General features: G+C 41.7%; 1 protein-coding gene across 1 annotated transcript in view; it reads right to left on the bottom strand.

The window, feature by feature from the left end:
- The window catches only part of CMYA5 (cardiomyopathy associated 5), a 45,716-nt gene extending 24,677 nt beyond the window's left edge, over nucleotides 1–21,039 (bottom strand). The window contains exons 1-3 of the mRNA XM_086867179.1: nucleotides 20,783–21,039; nucleotides 2,803–12,982; nucleotides 11–106 (exon numbers count right to left, since the gene is read on the bottom strand). Of these exons, the coding sequence (XP_086723305.1) occupies nucleotides 11–106; nucleotides 2,803–12,982; nucleotides 20,783–20,943 (10,437 nt within the window). The 5' untranslated portion in view covers nucleotides 20,944–21,039. The remainder of the gene's footprint in view (nucleotides 1–10; nucleotides 107–2,802; nucleotides 12,983–20,782) is intronic.
- Nucleotides 21,040–21,863: the final 824 nt, after the last annotated feature.

Genomic DNA, 21,863 nt, shown 5'->3' with positions numbered 1-21,863 from the left:
CTGGACTTACCTCGACTGAGTTAAATCGCAATTCAATATCACTCACAAACTCTTCAATCTTCATTGACTTTTCTTCCACTGCTGTGAGCAATTTACTTAACTGATCCTGAAATTTAAAATGTTTCAGTAACTTAGGCAGGTTATTTTTTATAAACTTTTTTACACAAAATTTCTTTTAGGTGAATATTTTCCTTTTGCCATGAGCCACCATTGGAACAATTGCTAAGTTCAAGTATCACCCTGGCTGCAAAGACAAGCACAGAAATAGCAACAGGAACAGTCACAGAACTGTTTCCAAACCAAAACAAGTGAGCTCAGTTCGATAAGGTGCTGTGTCCATACAAGCTGTTGAACGCTATGAATTCCAACGCAGCTTTGCCAGAGAGTGAGGGTACTTAGAGCCTCATGAGTGTCCTTGAGAGATCACAGGAACAAGCCCATAAAAAGGAAGATAACAAAGGTAGTTGTGAGGGTAATAGATTATACAGTGTCATGGCTTTTTTAAATAGAAATTTTAAAATATTTCTCTTTATAGAGGTCAATATAGAGATAACTAGATATACTTTCATGTAAACAAGAAATCATCAAAATCACTGGTTGGGTTATGTGGAAACAAAAGCAGTCCAAGACACAACAGATATCAGAGACAACTCAGAACTTTTTCTTAGTGCTTCTTGACCTATTATGGAAATAATTTGTTCAAATGCTCTGGTGCAATTCATAATTTATAAAAATGCTTTGTTTTAATTCAATGGCATAAATCTAAAATGAAGGTTATCTTCCTTTGTAATGGCTTCTTATTATGGCAAAATTTTGCAGCTAGATCAGTAGGAAAAAAGCACATGACTTTACATTAATTATAAATGCCATATAGAACAATACAAATGAAAGTGCCCTTTAAAAATATTTAGGGCAAATCATCAAGATTTGGCAACAAATTTCTGTTTGTCAGGATGAACTGTAGAATCTGACAGATGCCATCCATAGCTCATTTAATTTACTGCGAAGCTATGTTCTCACAGTTTTCATGCAACAATGATAAAAAAATAATTTAAAAAAAATTAAAAATCATGCAACAAGAATTTTGCTATCTTACTCAGTAATGATACAGAAGTAACAAGAGACATACAAATGCAGTCTCAAAGTAATCTGAGCCCTGAGAGTTAGAAATCATGTGAAGCCAGGCCTGTGTTGCAGCCAAATTTAATACTGGCTTCATATCTGTGCTCCACAGCCAGAGAGTGATGTCATGGGATGTTTATTTGCAGCTTAACTTGACTTGCTGCAATGTGGGTCCATTTGAGGGGTGGGTGGGATCTGCGACTTTATTGCTGACTTATTCGTGCCTTGTTATCACTGCTAAGTCAAGCATGAATGGCCATATATAAAAAACAGCTCTACATCTGAGTGCCATGGGGATAGTTTGCAAGTACTGATATTTGAAACTGTAACACTGACTCCTCCTATTTTTGATTTCTCTCTTCTACATATGAGTAAATATAAAGACAACGTAAATACCGTCAATACAAGCTCTTCTGGAATATCAGTAAAATGACATGAAATCTCTATTCCTGTCAAATGAACATGTGCCAAAAATGAGACCTCACCTTTCATTTGCTGGGGTGAGAGTAAATAGCTGGTAACCAAGAAAGGAACATATGCATGATATGTTCACTTGTACACGAACAGATCTGATATGGGAGAAGTGAGGTGTCACATACACGTTGTTTTCACAAGCAGAACTGCATTTTAATGAGCAATAGCTTACACAGAAAAAAGCATTTTCACCAGTATTTATAGCAATGGACTAGCTTAATGATATGGAGGGCATTTTAGGGGGCTGTCTTTTAGGGGGGAATGGGTTGGATATTGTGGCAAGAAGTAGGACTTTATAACTCTTACCTGTGCTGATGCCACAATACTATTAACTCAGGTCACAGAATGCTTTGGGTTGGAAGAGACTTTAAAGACCATTTAGTCCCTATTTCCTTGCCATGGGCAGGGATACCTTCCATTAGACCAAGTTTCCCAGAACCCCATCCAGCCTGGCCTTGAACACTTCCAGGGGTGGGGCATCCTCACCTTCTCTGGACAGCCTGTTCCACTGCCACATCACTCTCGCTGTGAAGAAATTTTTTCCTAATGTCTAATATAAACCTGTCCCCTTTCAGTTTAAAGACATTGCCCTTGTCCTGTCACTAGATGCCCTTGTAAAACATCCCTCTCCGGTTTAAAGCCATTTTGCAGATGAAATTGAATGGAACAGAAAATAAGCACTTCAACAAAACTGTGTAGGGTAATTTGTCTAACATCTCCAAGCAACCAATGCGTGTAAGTGGGACAGGGAACACATTATGATAATATTGGTCTCCACATACGGAATGACCTTGTACCTGTAACCTGTCAAGTGAAGTGAGCTGCTGTCACTCAAGTTATATTTTCATAAAAACAACATTCTTCCCATTTCTCCCCCTACATAGCAAAACTAGAACAGACTTATACAGTAAGACTGAAAGGTGGTAAGTCTGGTAACAACTATGTATAAAGAAGGTTATTCAAACTTCTGGATAAAGTAAAATACCAGTATAGGACTCCAGAGAATACCTTAATAAGATAGTCTTCTTTCAAGATCTTCAACAGGTGTGTAGGAATAGTTTTTATTTAATAGATACTACAACTTAGCTTCTGGACTACTACAGCTTAGCTTCTGGACTGCTCTTTGAAGCCTTTCCTCTTGACAATGCAGGAGGACAGGAGAAATTAGCTTTAGTAGGTACTTTTTTAACCCAGATTAATTCTTACCTTCATCTTGGTTGCAGCATCATCTAGTGTTGTGACTTCATGGTCTTTATGCTCTCCAAAAAGCTTGTCAATAGCAGATATTGGGCATTTGCAGTGGTAACAGTAAGTGTCTACTTGTGCTTTCTTGAGTTCTCTTTGTGGGCTCTCAACATGAGGAACATTTGTTACTGATTTTTCAGGATACATCACCACAAAGCCTGAATCTTCAAGCTCAACAGGAGTTCTTTGTTCTGGCTCATTAACAAATTCATAACTATCAGCAGCATGATCAAAGGAGTCCCTGTCTTCAAACAGTAGCTCCTCGTGTGTAAATTGAGATGATATTTCATCTTGCAAAAGCTCTTCTTGAGTAATCACATCATAGTCCATTGACTCAGCAAAATCTTCATAAACATCATGGTGCTGCTCCTCTCTTTGCAAATCTGGATTCTCTGTTTGCTGAATGGTAGAAACACAGGACAGAGGTTCCTGAGTAAATTGATCATCTACACTGTCTTCAGTGGGAGCCCTGACATATGGAACATACTTTTCCATTTGAGGAACTGTTGTTATATCTTGCTGTTCTTCCTGACTAGTACTAGCTTCTTGATACGCAGCTCCCTGATAATCCATGTGATGACTGTATCCTTGTTGACTTGACTGCTCTGGCAGCTCTTCAGCTCTTTCTACTGGTACATTTTCTTCTTCTCTTTGTTCAGTGATATCAGTTCCTGTACCTGAAAGAACTGTTTTGCTTCCAAAAGGAATGGCATGCATTGGCTTGCAAATTGTTGCTTGAATGTTGCTGTCAACCTGGAATTTGTCTCTCTCCATAACACCCCTTTCTGACTGAACCTCAGTTTTGACATATTGACCATCACCAGATCCCTGCTTCTGCTTATTCTCTGAACTCCTAACCAAAATTCCTCCACTAAAGGACTCCTCTTCTGGTATCTGATCTTTTTGAGGCCCTATGGCCTTAGCTGGAATTTCATCTTTAAGAATGTATTTTTCAAAATACATTCCAGTTCCGTCATCTGTGTCTGAATTTCTACTAGGGAAAGAAGCATTAGAATTGCCACTGTCTTCATCGGAGGGAGGCTCATCTTTTGTCTTTTCTCCTACTGCTTCTGCATAGAGGTCTTTGTATAAAAATGATAGGGCAGGTGGCTCCTCTAAAAGCTCTGGGTTAACTGCAGCAACAGTGGTAGGGAACAAGAGAGATCGCTCTAGCACTCCTTCTTCTGAATCAAAGAGTGGGGTCCCTGGTGACTTCCATTCATCTTCTACATTTGTAACACTTTTACTGCTAGAATCAACTGATTTTTGCAGTGGTAAAGATTTTGAAGCATCTGCATAAGACTGCATTTTGCTTTCTCCTTTTATGGCACCATAAAAGACTTCATCAAGGTCCTCAAGTAACGAAAACTCTTCCAAAGTATCTACCTCAGTATCTTCTTTAAAAGTTTTGTCTTCCTCCATAGATTCATTGGGGTCTTCTGTCACAGGAGACAATGAAATTCGTCTTTCAAATTGTGGTTTAATTGGGGATTTGTCATCAATCAATGTGTATTTTTCAAAATAATCCATATCAGCAGTACCATTATTAGGATCCAACTTTGCATAATTATTGTTTTCTGGCAACAGGAGGTTTTCTTGTTGGGTTTCTTCAGTTTCTTCAACATCATCCTTTTTGACCAATTCTACCAGTCCATGGCTTGCAGTCTTTCCCAAAACTGAGCTTTCTGAAATTTCTGCGGTTCTTCCAGAAGTTAGGGCTCTCTGGCCATCCTCAACTAATTTTCTTCTAAATGAAGGATTTGTTTCCAAGTATTCTAATTTATCAGGCATGTGTTTACTTTCTTCTTGATCAACAGAAGAAATATGTGAAGGTGCATGAATATTGAGTATTTCATAGCCTTCTGAAATTATATTAAATAGATCTTTTTGTTCAGTAGTCTCCAGAGCATGCTGACTGTCTTCTACCGCACTTGCATGTTCTATTTCTTCCTCTTTTCCTTTCAGGTAATGTTCAGGCACTTCAGACATTTTACCTGCCTCCAAATGTTGCATTGGTTCAATTTTTGTAGTGTTTAAAGTACTAAATTCATGCTCCAGAAAAACTTCTGTACCGTGACTATCTCCTACAAGAGATGGTAAATCATACCTTTGTGTTCTGGGACTAGTGTCTGAAGACTTTGTGTGAGGAGATTTATTTGACACAGATTCAGGAACTCTAAATGTATGTCCCTTAGTCTCTGTAGTCCCATGAACTGTGAATTCTGTGCAGCTTCCAGCTGGCAATTGTTTTGATCCAACATCAGAAGTTTCATCTGGAGTAAGCTGAATTCCTTGCATGTCTATGTCTGTGGCCTCTATCGGACTGACTGAGCGAGCTTTCACCTCTTCTACCAGCCAGCTAGCCAGCCCAAAAGATGGAATATCTGGGCTCTGCTTTTCTTCAGAACTTGAGCTAAGAGGCTTCATCTCTGCTGAAGAAAGGCTGCCCCATTCACCAGAATAATGCTGAGTTTTGTGTGTCACAGTTTCATGAACAAGATCTGATGAAACAACTCCCAGATGCTCCAAGGCTGTATGTTTTTGGTCTTCAAAACATTGTTGCATTTCACGTCCATGCTCTCCTTCAGCATAAATGCCTGAAACTTTGTTAGATTGCTTTCCAAGCATGTCTGCTACATCAGACAAAGATGATGGAACATTTTGTTTCTTTTCATCATCAGTGAGAGCCATTGATACTGACTTTTCAAGTTCTGACTTTCCAGGTAATTTATGAAAAGGTATAAATGTCTCTGATGACACTGCTTGCTGGTCTGATACAGCAGTCACCTTTGACTCTGTGGTCACTGACCTCGGCACTGTCTGTTCATCAGGTTGCATTTCTTGCTCATATTGCTCAGTAGTGAATTTGGGGGAACTCCTTAGCTGGTCTGGAGACAAATATATTGTGTCCAACAAGCAAGATTCTGGCTTGTCTTGGTCTTGCCCTTGCCCTTGGGACACACTCTCCAAGTGCACTGTCTTTAAGCTTGCTGTTTCAGATGAACTGAGTTGACTTTTTTGCAACTGTTTTTCATTGTGTGGTGGAATTACATGTTCACACTCTGACTGTATGGGCTGGGTAATAAGTGGCTGTCTACTTTGACTTTCTTGTTCAGCAAAGGACATTGTGGGAACCAAATATTCAGAGACTGGTTTTGAATAAGGTGGAACTTCTTGCTGACATGTTTCATCTGCTGAATAAAATGGAACTGAAGATTCAGACTGCAGTTTTGAAGGTACAGTCAAATAATCCTGACTTTCTGGAGTTTCTATTTTATCTGTAGAATATGATACATTTAGTTGTTCAGATTGTAACTGTGTAGCTGTGTGAAAGTAATGTGGAGTCTGTTCTCCCTCAGCTTCAGGTAAAATTTCACATTCAGCCTCTGACTTTGTAGCTACAGGCAAACATAGAAAACTTTCTGTATTCTCTGCTTCTTTTCCTGCAAAAAAGGACCCTGGCTCAGGCAGGGAAGTTTCTAAGTGTTCTGTTTTAGAGGGGGAGGAAGATACATCTAAATGTTTGGGGGGTGAGCCTCCAGTTACTGGTGAAGACTTTGGACTTCCTCCAGGGCTTGTTTCAGAGACAGTGCGTGGAGCAGCCAAAGGTACAGACACTGTTTGTTCAGTAAGACATGAATATAGTTGGATTTTGTGGCTGTCCACTTCCTCGGTGAAAAATGATAGATTTTGTTGTTCAGTTTCCAGCTGAGCACTTAGAGATGAAGGAGCACCAGTGTCACGCTCCTGTGAATGTCCTGCTCTCAGTGGGGCCATTTCACGCTTTTCTGCTTTGTCAGAAGGACTTAATAAATCTGGTTGTTTGAAGTCTGGCTGTGCAGTTCCCTGCTCCTCGGTCCTGACAAAGCTATGTGCTACAGAAGGTGTTTCTGGCTGCTCTGTTTCAACACCAGAGGACTGCAAACTAACACATGGCTGTTCTGGTTGGGTCCCATCCCTCCACTTCGTTTCACCAGTGAAATATGGCATCTCTGGATGCTCCAGCTGGGCAGTCTGTGGTTGCTCTGCCTTGCCACAGGAATATGATAAATCTAGTGGCTTTATTACATGAGTCTCTGCTTTGCCAAGAGAGTATGACAAATCTGGATGTTTTGAATTCAGTTGTTCTGGTTGCAACTGCTCTGATTTTCCTGTAGAATATGAAACATCAGAAGGCAAGAACCCTGCTTGTGCAGCATCGTGTTCTTCTGTTTTGCCAGAAGAATAAGAGAAGTCTGGGAACTTCCCTTCCACTGGGGATGTATTTGTTTGCTCTTCCACGCCATGAGGACTTGAAAACACTGGTTGTTCCAATTTTAGTTGTACTATTTCCTCTGGGTGTAACATATAGCTTCCTCTCTCCTCTTTGACCTCCAGCTGTGCACTTTGTTTTTCTTCACTAACAGAAGAGGACAAATCTGTGTGCAGTACTTTGCCCATGTCATCCATGACACTTGCACGTTCAGACTCTGGGAGGGCAGCCCATGATGGCCCTGTTTTGACAAATGAATGCAACAAACTCTGTTCTTTCATCTCTGGCTGTGTTGTTTTATGATGTTCCGCTGTGCCAACAGAAAATGACAAATCTGCATATTCTGAGTTTGCTTGGGAATTGTGCAGTCCTTCTGTTTTCTCTGTTGAGCACTGCAACTCAGGGTGTTCTGCCTGCATTCCTGCATCTTTACATTCCTCTGCTTTGCTGAGAGATGATGGAAACTCATCTGTCTTTTCTTGCTCTGGCTGAATCTTTTCTTGCTGTACTGTGCCAGTGTAATGAAATAAATCCAGGCACTCCAAATCCTCATCAGCAATTGGAGTTTGCTGTGTTTCACCAATAGAACATGATAAATCCATTATTTCTGCCTCTGGCTGTATGATTTCATGGTGTTCTAAACTGCCAGCAGATAAATCTGAATGGTGTGATTTTGCATTTAAAGTTTCTTGTTCTGCCTCACTGAGAGAATGACATAATTCTGAATGTCCCAACTCTGTCTGTGCTTTCTTGCCTTGTGCCTCTTTTTTGAAAGAATGCAAGAAGCCTGGTTTCTCCTCTCCAGTGGTTAGTCCTTGCTCTGTTGTGCCAGGCCAAGATGACAGAACTGGTTTATCTAGCACTGGTTGTGTAGTTCCTTGTGGCTTTGCTTTATCAATGGAATGCAGTGAATCAGGATGCTTTGGCTCTGTTTTTAACATTTCTCTTTGTTCCATTTTTCCACTCTGGGATGGTGCATCTGGAGCTCTCTGTTTCTCCTTTGCAGCTTGTGGATGCTCTGCTCTGCTGACAGACTGTTCCTCTTGAGAGCATTCCACAGCTGTCTGCTCCATCCCTCGTTGCCCCACTTCCCTGTCCAGGGGTGCCAAGCTTGCCTGGCTTGTCTCCAGCTGCGCAGGCGGCAGTTGTTTCATTTTGTCATGACCGTAAAATGCACCTGGCTCTTCCAATCCCAGCTGGATTGTTTCCTGCACTTTGTTGAGGGAATGTGGTAGACCAGGGTGTTCAGGTTTCAGCTGTAATGTTTGCAGCCCTCCTACTCTGAAAACAGAGTAAGGCAAATCAGAATGTCCCTGCCCCGGTTCTACCATTTCTGTTTCCTCTGCTGTACCCACAGAACGTGACAAATGTGCAGTTTCCACTTCTGGCTGAACAGTTTTCTGTTCCATTTGTCCAAAGGAACAAGTTTGCTTTGTTTCTTGTACTCTTTGTTGTACCTCTGTGTTGTCCAGGGGAGATACCATATCAGTATGCTCTGCCTCCAGTGGTGTCATTTCATCATCTGGCTTATCAGTGGAAAATGATAAATCTGGTTGCTCCAAGCTCTTCTGGGCATGTTTAAAAGTGTCCCTTTTATCAGGAGAATGTGTTAACTTTTCTTGTTCAAACTCCTGCTTTGTGGGTTTCTGCTGCTTTTCTCTGCCAAGAGAAAGTTTTCTGTGTTTTTGATCCAATGGTGCTACTTCTTCCTGGCTTGTCTCACCAGTGGAATGTGACAAATCAGGATGCTTCAGCTCCCTTGATGCAGTTTCTGGATGTTCTGACTCTATTTGTGCAGTTGCTGGAGAAGCTCTTTTTCTAGCTACTTTAGGCAATTCTTGATGTTTAGACTCAAACTTTTGAGTTGATTGTTCTTTGCCTTTATCAAAGGAAAATGATGCATCTGAATATTTTGAATCTAATTGGGAGCATGACTGATTTGGGTATTGAGATTCTACTTCCATACTTTCATCTTGTGCTGCTTCGCTCAGGCTTTCTTGTGAACGCAAATGTTCTGATTTTTGCTGAGTTTCTCCCATGGAGTATGAGAGCTCTGGATATCCTGACTCCCGCTCCACAACGTCACCTTGGTTTGATTCACTACTCTCACATGAAATATCTGGATGTTCCACCATTACTGGTTCAGTTTCTTGTTGCTTCAAATGGAATGGTAAGGTTGGGTTTTTCGATAATTTTTCTTGCTCATGAGAGGAATATGGCAAATCTGGGTATTCTGAAGCTACTTCCATTTCGATTGGAGCTTCTTTTTCACTGGAAGAAGGTGATAATATCTGCTCCATCTCTGGATGTACTATTTTTTGTTGCTGTGATTTGTGTTGTATAGCTTCCTTCTCTGCTTCTGCACTTACATAAAACGTTTTTTCTGGATATGCAGGCTCTGTTTGCATTTCTTCTTGCATTTGACTTAACGAGTATGGCAAAGATGGATGCACTAACCCTGGTTGAGCTATTTCTTCCTGTGCCAAATTAATTTGGTCTATGACCTGTGGTTCCTCTTTACCCAGGGTTTCTGAAGTACCTGAATACTCTGTTTCCATTTCTTGTTGGTCTGTTTCCTGCTCTTTCACCTCTCTTTGGACTGTATCTTGTTCCATTCTGCCAAAGGACCATGAAACATCTGGCTGGGGCACGTTCAGTGGTGGTGTTTCCTCTTGCTGAGTACCAGCAGTGGAACAGGAAGGAAAAGACTGCTCCTGCTCCATTTGTGTAATTTCCCAGGGCTTTGCTTTGTCAGTCAATTGTGACTGCAAAGCCCCTGACTCCACTCCCTTTTGCATCACTTCTCCAGTGATAAATGAGATATCCCTCTTTTCTGAAACTACTTGTACATTTTCATGTTGCTCTGCTTCACTAATGAAACACGATGGCTCTGGACCTTCTAAGTTTCTCTGTACAGCTTCTTGTACCATTTCTCCCAGGGAATCAGTTAGTCCCAGCTTCGGTTGCAATTTCTGATGTTCTGTTTTGCCAGTGGAAGATGTTGTCTCTAGCTGTTTCATCTTCAGCTGTGAAGTTTCATGTTCCTGTTCTTTTCCGGTAGAATGTGGCCAAACTGGGTGTTCTGACTGCAGTTGAGCAGTTTCTCCTTGCATTTCTGTAGCAGAGGAATCCAGCTTACCTCCAGACTGTGAATCCTGCTGTACAGGCTGTGGCTGTTCTCCTTTGTCTGTTTGTGATAGTTCTTGCTCCTTTGTTTTATTCATGGGGTACGGTAAATCTGAAAATGCTGTTTCCAGATACCCAGTTTGCTGTATCTCAGCCCTTCCAGTGGAATCAAATATATCTGGATGTACCAACTGGTCTTCTGTATTTTCTTTCTCTGCTTCCTCCACCAAACGCGATAAATCTGAATGTACCTGTGTAAGCTCTTCTTTTTCTTCTTGTTTTTCAGGGGAATAAGACTGTTCAAGTTCAAAATGACTGAATGCTTTGTTTTCTGTTTCTTCCTTGGAAAGCAAAACCTGATGTTCCTTTTCCAGCTGTGCACTTTGCATTTCCTTGACTACTTCCTTGGTTAAAGAAGAGTCTGGATAACCTATGTCCAGCTGTGCACTCTCTGATTCCACCATTTCTTCTCTGGAATATGATAGATCTGAGTGCTCTGTCTCCAGCTGTGCACTGTCTGATTCTTCTCTGGAAAAAGAAAAGTCTGGATGCTTCATCTTCAGCTGTGCACTCTCTGGTTCTTTTGTTTCTTCCTTGGAAGAAAATTCTGGATGTTCAGTCTCCAGTTGAGATCTCCCTGATTTCTCTGTTTCTTTTGTGGAAAAAAGCAGTTCTGGATAGTCTGTATCCGGTACTGCACTCTCTGATCCCTCTGTTTCTTCCCTGGAATATGAGAAATCTGGAAGTTCTGTCTCTAGCTGTGCACTTCCTGGTTCCTCTATTTCTTCCCTGGAAAAAGAGAAGTCTGGATGCTCCATCTCCATCTGTTCACCCTTCAGTTTCTCTGTTTCTTCCTGGGCAGAAGAGAAGTCCAGATGCTGTGTCTCCATCTGTGTTGTCTCTGATTCTCCAGTTTCTTTGGTGGAATATGACAGGTCTGGATGTTCCATCTCCATTTGCCCACCTTCTGCTTGTTTGTTTTCTTCAACGGAAAAATCAGAGTGATCAAAATCTACTGCTTTATTTATTGCTGAAGTTTTCTGTGTTTCTTCTCTTTCCGTATGAACAGGATATGAAATGCCGAAATATTTGGAATCTATATTTTCAGGAATTGGTGGTTTTAATTTAATTTCTTGCTTCTCTGTTTCCTGAAGTGAATCTTGTTCAGATTTTGTTTGGTTCTCCAAATGAACATTTTGAGTTTCTGAAGATGGGCTCTTTTGACCCTCTTCTCCTGGAGTTGCTGGCTCTGACAGTGCAGTTGTTGATGATGGACACTTGGTTTCTTGCTTCTCTGTTTCATTTTCAGAATATGGTAAAAACACATGTTCAGACTCAGACTGTGCAGTTTCTGATGACTGAGGAATAATATCTTCCTGTCTTATTTCAGCTGAAGTGGAATATTTGGATTTAGCTGATGGAACATCAGGTAAGTAAGACTTCTCTGTTTCCCTTTCAGGATGTTCTGACATAGATTCTGTAGGCAAAATATGCTGGGAACTTGGTGTATCTAGTTCACTAACAAAATCTGCTGAAACAGACTGTGGTGCAGAATTGGGCTGAACTTCCTGCTTCTTCACTTCATCCAGATGATCTGATGCTGTCAGCAGGGATTGGTCTGGCTTGTTGTTTGCTTTTTCAGCAGAGGAAAGCGGCACTTGTTTTTCATCAGACTTGAGTAATGTGGAGGTTGTTGACTCTGTTATTGATGTTCTGGCTGCGACTGAATGACTTTGCTCCTTCCTGGCTTCCTCTTCATTCTTCAGCAGATGTTCTGAAACCTGATTTGGGGTCTCCAAAAGAGGTTTTCTCTCTTTCCTTTCTTCATGTTGAAGAGTTGATTCTTTCATTTTATAAGGTTCAATATTTTCAGAAGAAACACCATTTTTCTTAGAAAGCTGTTTTTCAAGAGGTGGTGTTGGTGAAGAAAAGCTTTGATTTGCTTGTTCTGTGAGTTGTTGTCTTTGCTTCCTTCTTCTCTCTGAAGGTGTTTCAAGAATTTTACTTCTTGCTCCCTGAAAATGTTTCAGAGGTGTTGACTTTGAGAGCGAACCAAACTTCTGCAGTCTTTCTTTTACTGATGTTTCAAGGAACTTTTCAGAATCTCCTGAAGCTGAGCTACTTCTCCGGTTTCTGTTTTTCTCTAGTGTTTCAGGGTCTGGCCCAGTCCCTCCAAAAATTGAGTTGAACAGCTGGATTCTAGCTTGTACTGGTCCTCCAAGAATTGGACCGACTTTTCTCAGTCTGCTCTCCCTAAATATTGATCTTATTGGAGCACGTTTTACAGGCTCTTCTGTGATATTCTCTAGATCTTCTTTGTTGTCCATCATTTCCTCATCTCTGTCTTGTTCCTCCACCTGCTCTACATTCAACATGGAGGATTGCACATCTCCTAGAACAGTTCTTGGTTCTTGCCTCTGCATCCCAGAAGAGTCACGTTTTTTATTGCACTGGCCTCCCTTCGGTCTTGTGGCCATTGGCACCCTATTTGAAGATTTGCGTGTCCTTTTCCGAACAATCTTGCCTTCATCCATAATGAAGATAACTTTTCCTGGAGGAGAACCTACTGGTGAACTTTCCATACTGTAAAGATCAGAAGCTGTACTAGTTTCTGAGGTCCAGGGAGTAGAACATCTGCTTGAGCTGGTTTCCCAGGTTATTCCACTGTCTTCACTTTGACATGTTACCATAGAAAAGGAAGGGTTAGTCATGATGTACTGCAGCTTGGGTTTCACATCTTCACTTTGGGTAAGATCTTTCAAACTACAAACAAAAAACAAATAACAAAAAAAGCTGTAAAAACACACAGCAAATTACATTATTGCAGGAAAAAGCTGAATTCTTCATTAAAACAAAAATGGCTTTCAAAGTCAAAAATACTGCATAAGCATAAATTTTGAAGTACAAGCATGAGAAAAGTCATATTTCATCTCACAACTATGTATTTTAGATGAATTTGTGTAAAACTGCATGTTGCAAGGTTACTTCAATGAAGGGGAGGTGTTTAAATTATCCTGACAATGCAGGAAGAACAGTCTTTGATCTGACCCTTTTTTGCCAGTGTGAGATTGAGCTGATTCTGGGGCTATTCTCCAGCATGTGTTTATCTCACAGTATAAATTAAACCTTTCATTAAACACTTCAAAGATACTGTCAGTGTTTTAATAGCACCCACACTTGCTTTGGGCAAGTGTGAATGATTATACAATGCTCAAAGCAGTAGAGAGTCTATCCACTGGTTTGTTACTGTCTTCTCGTATATTTTATCCTCTAAGCACTCTAGATATTTAACGAAGTAGTTTAGAATACATTCAACAATTACAATATACTGGCACCTCACCAAATGAAATGGCAATGTTTCATAAAGCTAGTTTTAAACCTTATGATGTGTAATCAATACACTATCATATAATGCAACCAAGTCTCTCAGCTAAAATAGTAAAAAGGCTGGAGAAAGGCTTTTCTGAGAAGCTTTATAAAACTTCAGATTCTTCAAATGAAGCATGTAAATGTTAGCAAAAACAATTAAAAGACACAGTGTGTGGAGGGTTTAGTATTTTTAGGGTTGCATTATTTACTAAAAAAAAAAAAATACAGAAAAGGTAAGCTCAAGTCCAATATTTCATGAGTAGACAGTAGTTCATTCATGGAAATCACATTTGTAGCTGATGGAAAGGCAGAGTATCTACTGGACAAGATGTAGCCTTCAGTAGAGCAGAAGCAGTGAAGTCTGTTACTCCCATGGAAGAATGTACATCTATGGCCACACAACATCCTGCTTCCACTGAACAGAGAGAAGGGTCTTTTCCACTGATTAGGATAAAGCACTTCAGCTAAAGTGAAGAAACCTACCTACTGATTAGAGACCAGAAAAGCAGAACCCATCTGACCAACTGCCAGAGGCTGTGCCTCTGCACCACACAGGTGCCAGTGATACCTGCAGGCTGCAGAGGCACAGGGACACCCCTGAGAAGCAGATGGCACCACGCCAGAAGGTGCTGAGCACCAGTCAGAAGGCAGAGGTCTTTGAAGCAGAAGAAGTCCTGTGGAAAGTCATAACTACTTCATTAAGCAAACTCTCTGGACTGTAAGTTTTTTGTAAAGGACATCCAATGAAAATGCTCAGTACCTAATGGAAACAGAAAGGTAATTCTGCTACTGGCGATGCTACCCTTACCTTTCCATGAATTTACCTTCCAGACCCCAGAACAAGATGGGCTGCACTGGACTGCTCCATGCTTAGGTCTGTGCAGACCGAGGCACAGATCATCTTGGTGTTGTCCTCGGTGCTAGCTGAAGGCCAAAGTCACCCTGCGGGACAGCAGCCTGACCAGCCCATGGTGGGACAGCACAGTATCAAACTCCAACGATGGGGCTTAAACCCAGTTGTGGTGATGGGGCTGGCCTGGAGATGGTGACTGGCAGGACAACTTGAAGGCCCACAGTTCAAAGCATGTCTGAGAGTGCAATACTAAATAATTGCATGTTAGTCAATACCCTCCTGCCCTCCAAACCCAGCCCACAAACAGATTTAAGCCCCAGCATGTACAGCCGATTATCTGCCTTGGTATAGTACTCTCTAGAAAGGCTAGCTCCATAGGTGAAAGCTTACAGGTTGGAGAAAGAGGTACAGCAGAACGCATCTATATCAATTTTCCTCTTGGTTTTTCCTTTGCCAGTTTTGTGGCTTGGCATTGACTTGGACATAGCAAAATAAAATAAAATTTTAAAAAAAGAAAAATAAATAGCAATAGTACTAAGGAAGCTTTCTGTTATTTGAGTCCACAATAACAGGTGAATATTTCTTTTTCATTTTTCAGCTTCTAAATCATTCTTATATTTTTTAACCTATTTTTCTGCAATACTCAGTGCTATTAAATAAATCTTCATAGAGAACAGAACAGCACTCCCACTTGAGCTGATATTAATGAATAAGAACAGGTTGCCCTGGCCCTGCCTATGCAAAAAGCTTGAATTATATGCATCATTATCTCATTTTCATGGTCACAAACTTGCCACAATTCATATTCCTCTGCTGTGTGAGGAGATAGTGCTTTATACTTTTAAGACCAGAATGAGAGACATGGAATTCAAACATTTACTTCCGATGCACTTCCAAATGCCGCCCTTTATGTGAGCTGTTTACAAGCTGCACAGTAGTAGCTGAAAACCCCCCTTTAGTCAGAGGAAGTGTCTGCCACTGCAAAAAGATGTTCGCAATGTTTCAGCTCATAAATGTAGATATGAAGTCACTGACATCCAGGGTAAAAGTCAGGGCTGTCTTTTTTCCATGTATACATTTCACACTCATTCCTGTTGGTACTTGGAATAACACAGTATCAGCATGTTATTTCACTGCTAGGACATTGACTTAAACCTTTTCGTAGTCTTGACAATCAGTTTTGTGCCTCCTGCCATAATAGCTCAAACCCAGATTTTTCTTCCTGCCTCCTGCTGCTTCCCATGGCCCTCTGCTATGACTTTTGTGCTGTGACCACTAGGATTTCAGGCTTCTAGTCCAGCCTGGCAGTTCCATTATGTGTCATATGACAGAAGAGTTTTCACCTCCCCAACTGCTGGAGCAGTTGCGTTCACACAGTGAACACAGGTCACACAGGTGCATTCACACAGGTGGCTAGAGTGGGGTCTATCCACCTGTGCACATCACTACTATGAGAGATACATGTAGCCAGTCTATCAGCTTTCTAAAATTCTCCTCAGCCTCTCTTTATCCTCTTCATATCAGACCTTGCCACTGCTGGTATCATAAAATGTTAGCTGTTTGCTGCATAATTCCTCACAAGCTGAAAACAACACAGATAAAATGACTAAGATGTCAGCCTATGTCTGGTGTTTTGCACTGACAAGATCTCATTTTCTGAAAGCTCCTACTTCAGGCACAATGCAGGAGTGGTGGAAATTGGTACTGGCCAGCTTGTCTTCCCCATTGAAGGAAACACTGCTCTGTGCTTGTGTTTTTATTCTATTCATATTTGTAGTTTCTGCCTTTACCATGGTGCCCCTTTCCCCCTACAGTAATCAGTATGCACAGCAAGGTCTCCACCTATTGTTCTGCATTTCCCAAGGCTACAGCTCATCCATCTTCTTCAGGCTATGAGAACCGAGAGCAAAAGACACCATTTCAAGCCTAGTCTTCCACCTGATACTGTTGATTTTCAGTTAATGATGCCTCTTCTGGCAATGGAGTGGCTCATGCATCTGTCGAAATTCAAAGGAACTATTGTTTAAAACAGTGAGACAGCTGTTTGTGCAGTTACAAAGGTTTTATGATGACTAGCAGGGAGCCAGGACCTGGGCTTGTCTCACACATTTTGTTGCATCTCTTATGAAGGGATGCAACCTGCCAGAGTGCTAGTCTGTATTCCAAGCACCACGTCATGGCATGTCCTAGTGGCACTGCCATTTGCACGATCAAATGCTGCTTGAGAAACCACAGCACCTCCATGCCCAGAGGTCTGCCATGCTCCTGCATTCTGGATTCTCCACCGTGTTGCTGGATTCTCCACCATGTTGTAGAGAGAGCATGGTACCAAACACTTCAGTCTGGGTGGGACACTTCTTTACGCAGTTACATAATCACCCTGTTGTGACCCAATGGAGAACTTCTTGAAGTCTGAGAGCCCTACTGCAACATAGGCCTTTATCAGTTAGTTTTACCAAAAAAGATGAAGAGAAACGAAACATGGAGTGCCTAGCTGCAGAATCAAGTGGGGGCTAGCTGCACCCTGCCCTCTGCAATGTCCCCACCTCAGCATTCTGCTTCATTCAGCTGCTCTGTTACCTTTTGCTCAAGCCTCTGCCCTAACATGCTTGAGATGTCCCGCACATCTCTGCTTCCTACCTCTCTCACCTTCCCTGCTCATGCTGCAGGTGGGCAGAAAAACAGCCCTGCCAGACTCTTTCACCCTGCCCCAAGTCGGGCATTGCCTCACCCAGAGGAGTCTAAAATCACACACACTTTCCCTATGTCTTTCTCTGCTTTGAGTAGGGTATGGTAACTTCTCTTTGCAGAAGACAAATCCACAGTGTACACCACCATCCATTTCCTTCTCACCATCCAGTTCCTATCATTCCAGCCTTTTGCTGTCCTAGACCCTAAAGCATCCCCCACATGGCAGGAAGATGTCTTCTCCACTGTGCTTCCCTTTACACCCATTTTCATCAATCATTATAAACGAGACTTGTCTCTAAAGCTTACACACCTCTGATCTTGTGGAAGGACTGCTTCATTATAAAAACAAACAAAAAATACTCAACCACTTCCAGAACTCAAGGACATCTACTGGTTATAGGTAAACACTAAATGAGCAGTTAAAATAAACCCTTACCTATTCCAGGCAAACCAGCTGTCTGGAAACACTTAAATTGGCTGCAGAGCCATTTTTATGTAATACCCGCACACCAACACATCCAGAGACTTTCCCACTGTAGAAGGAAATCAGCTGAGAATGGCTTGAAAGATAGAACTGTCAGAACAGCTCACCCATCAGACATTTATTAGAGACAGAGATCCTCCAGTGGGTATGTAAACCAGTTAAACGGCAAAAAATTTTAGTTTAGTTAGACTTAATTTTCACCATTACCAATACAAAAATTAAAACCTGTTAATTTCATACTCATGCTTGCCTTAAAGAACACAGTATTCAAAGTATTTTCCCTGTTTAGGTGAGTAATTGGATACATGGAGCTTGAAACAGAAGTCTTCTACCATGATCTATCCATCTACTATCGATCTATCTATCCTAGATAGTAAAATGCCCAAAGGCAAGAAAATATTGTATGGGTGCTATACAGATCAGTGGGGTTTTTGTGCTGACATGGTTATGAAACCCTTATCCCACCTTGTCAATAGGCTCTGGTGCTGCATGTTAGTCTCATTACTCACATAAAAAACTGTGCTAGGAAACCAAATTATTTAAACATTAAACATTTAAACAATAATCATAATAAAGAAACCCGAAGTCTTCCGCCTTTCACATGCATGCCTTGCAATTTTTGGACAAGTCATGATTTCTGCTGCAGCTTTTGGGATTTCATTTGCTGCAGCTGCTGCACAGTGTGGAAGCAGAGTGGTTTGGCCAGAGCTCAGGGGCCGGTGTCTCAGAGGAACACCAGGGCTCTTCTGCTTGTTTCAGAGGTGCTTCCTGACCTTGGGGCAGTCATCTTGCTGCATGACTCTCATATAAAATAGATATGAGGCTATTTAACATGCTTGAAAGGCAGAAATAGGAGCCAGTGGTGATTTTCCTGCTGACTTGCACAACCAGGTGCTGTTCAACTGCATTCAAAGGAAGAAAGCAGAAGCAACAGAGAACTTGGGGTTAAAAATAAATTGATGGCAGCAGGGTCCAGGACAAGCTGCCTTTAGCCAAGTTTGCATATTAGTTCCATCTCCTCTAAGCTATGTTTTCAAAGCCCATGCGCTCAAAAAAATCTGTTCTGCAGTGGGGGCTTGAAAACCTGTTTGTCAACAAATAATTAGCTCGCAGCTTGAGTAAGTATGTCCCAGGGGCTCAAACCTGTCTGTTCTCGCCAGGAGCTCTGCCCAGGCACTGACCACAGGAGGAAGCCTGAAGCTTAGCAACCCTGCTGACATTTGCAACAGTATCTAAGCAATTAAAGAGTCGTTTTTATTTAACTTTTCTAAGCTATTGCTGAGTGCTCAGTGCAGTCACCACCATTTGCGCAGAATCCAAACTTTTACATCTCCTTTAACCTAATTAAACTAACCAATTTAAATATGTTCAGTTGCCAGTTACCACCTAGCATAGCATAGCAAGTTAAAAATTTCTCTGGTAGACTCTGACCTGATTATTAGTAACACAGTTAAGGACAGAGAAAAACTGTGCTGTGTTTAATATAACTGAGTGCTAAAGGGAATGTTTGCTGTGATTTAAATATGCTGAGATGCAATGCGCAAGTTTGCATTCCCTTTGCTACCCAGAAGCAAGACCCAGCTGTTAGGAGCTGCTAACAGGCACCTATGGAGAAGTCCTCTCAGTACAAGTAGTACAAGTAGTAAGTAATTGTGGAGCTACAGATTTCACTTCCATTTTAGCAATTCCTACTTGTGTTTTGTAATTTCAGTTTTACTATTAGCCATTTAATTACAGATTCTTATAAAAATTATCTCTCTAAATTGTGTTTTAGCTGTCTGCAGTGACCAGCTCCACTCCATGGACTTCAGCTGGTTTTCTTGCAGGGATATAGCCATATGCAAGCAGTGTTTTATTGGCATGCAATCCCTCTCTCTGCCCATATAGGACTGAAAAGCCAGCAGCTTTCTTGGGAATAAAGCCGCACACACCTTGGAATTGCACACCATGGTGTCCCCCCACTGTGGAAAACTAGCTCTTTATTTCCTATGCAGGATGGTTTTCCTACAGTAATGTAGGAATGTATCCTAGGATACATTTCCCCATTTGGCTTTTGTTCTTGCAGCACTTTGGGTAGGTTAGGCTGCAGATAGCTTCCCACTGCCATCTTTTTTCTCCAGTGACCATCAGCAATGTCAGAAAGCACTTTGAACTGTGATACACACAGAGTGATGGTAAACATAGATGCCTTCACAGAATGGAGGTATTAAGAACTGTATGGCTCATTTCTTAAAAAATGGGTTTCTGGAAAAAACTAAAGCTAACAACATTAACATCTTAGGTTCTCTCTACAATATCCACTTAAAATTGATGGGGTCTACTCAAGACAAGGAAGAAATCTTGAGACTTGGTATGTGCCAGGAGACTGTCAGGCCTTGTGGTCTCTTTATGAAACCAATGTTGCTGGCAAAGCCAGAGTCTGTCTGCATGGACCAGGTTGCAGACACCTCCACACCCCGTGCAGGACCACTGGGCAGGGCACTGGGCCACAGCTTTGCTTGTTACTTTCCTAGTGGTAGGAGAGCAACAGTAGGTCAATAAACTGTTTATGTGGAAGAGTTATTAAGAAAAAAAAATAATAAAAAAAAAGAGAAAGAAAAAAGAAAGATCAAAGGGATAGAATATTTCCCATTCCACCACGAAAATCAGCCATAATCATGACCAGCAACAGCAGGCATGTACAACGAGTTTTTCCTTTTTAAGGAAAGAAGAAACTGAAGAGGGAGGGACAAGTGGGAAGGAATAAAGGGCTGTAAAAAGGAACCAATTTTAATGCACCATTATAATATTTGAGCATTTTCTCCCTGACAAGCAAATCTGCAGAGCATTTAAGATCCATATGTGACAAAGAGTCAGCCAGAGAGGGAGGAGTGGAAGAAGATGCCACTTGAGCTGGCACATCAGAGGATCTTTAAATAGAAAAGCTTTCAGGGAACTCGGGGTAGGCGCTTACCACACAAAACTTAATTACAGCCATACTCATTTGAAAAAAAATATTACAGCCCTCTACACCCCCCCTCCCTTTTTTTTTCTGCAGCAACTGGGTAAGGGAAGGGGGGAAAGCCACTAAAACAGCATGGGACTCCAATCCTGGCATCTCCTGGGGGATGCCTTGGGGTGGAGTTGCCAGCTCCCTCTGGGGCTCTGAGTCCCTGGGGAGACATACCTGTTAGTCAGCTCCTCTGCTTCCTCTGGGTCCATGGCCCCCTCCTCCTCCTCCTCCTCCTCTTCTTCCTCTTCCTCCTCCTCTTCTTCCTCTTCCTCATCTCCTATGAAGGACGAGGTCTCGGATGCCCTGTCACACTCAGCACCACGGGAGCCCTCCATTCCCTTCCCTGCTCAGGCCCTTGCCGGTGATGTTTACCCCCAACCCTGTCCTCCCCAGGGCTGCCTGAAGCAACTGTCATCCCCAGTAGCACTCACTTTTCCTGACTCAGGGCAGTCTTTAAATAGAAGGCAGCAAAGTTACAACACAGAGTCACTGCTGTTCCTACCCTGGCTCCTAGCACCAACCCGATGCCAAGACACGTGGCCAAGTGGCCATCTCTCCAGCTGCTCTCTCCCTTCGCCTGCTGCTGCTGCCACAGAGCCACTTGTACAGCAGACAGGGCAGTCAGGCAACAGCAGGAGGAAGGGGGCCAAGCAGACCTTCCCCCAGTCACCTCTTGCAAATTTGGGGTGGATGGTACAGATGAAGCAGAATGACAGTTTATCTGTGGCCCCAAAAGAAGGTGCATTTCACAAGTTCTGCCCTTAAACACACCCAGAGCGCCCCTAAGCTTGAGCTGGAAAGGTCAAATACAATAACTAGTGGATGAGCCTCCGACAAACACATTTAATTATTAATATTGTACTGTAAGAGATATCAGATGCACTGTGGTACTTAACTATGCAAAAGGAATGCATTTAAATCCTTGATTTATCAATGTGTTAAATCACAGAACATTTAAAACTTCTATTTGAGTGGACTTGAACCAATTACAGTTTAAAGCAAATACCAGCTATACTACAATGCAGAGTTTAGGTTAAGCCACATTTACCTTTTATTATTCTGCATTTTACACAAAATGCAGTGCTTTTCACAAACAAAACAGAAATATTTCCAACCTGTACTAGTCAAAATAATGACTTTATTTAAAAAAATATTTTTAGAAGAGGAGGAAAAGCACTAAACCCCAGATTCTAAGTAAAGAACTTCCAAGATATCTCAAGTATAAACAACTGTATGCACAGTATAGCTGTAATGC

This window comes from Cyanistes caeruleus, chromosome Z, assembly GCF_971803275.1.
Source record: "Cyanistes caeruleus chromosome Z, bCyaCae1.hap1.1, whole genome shotgun sequence".
In the NCBI taxonomy this organism is placed as follows: domain Eukaryota; kingdom Metazoa; phylum Chordata; class Aves; order Passeriformes; family Paridae; genus Cyanistes; species Cyanistes caeruleus.
This window is presented reverse-complemented; position numbering and strand designations above follow the sequence as displayed.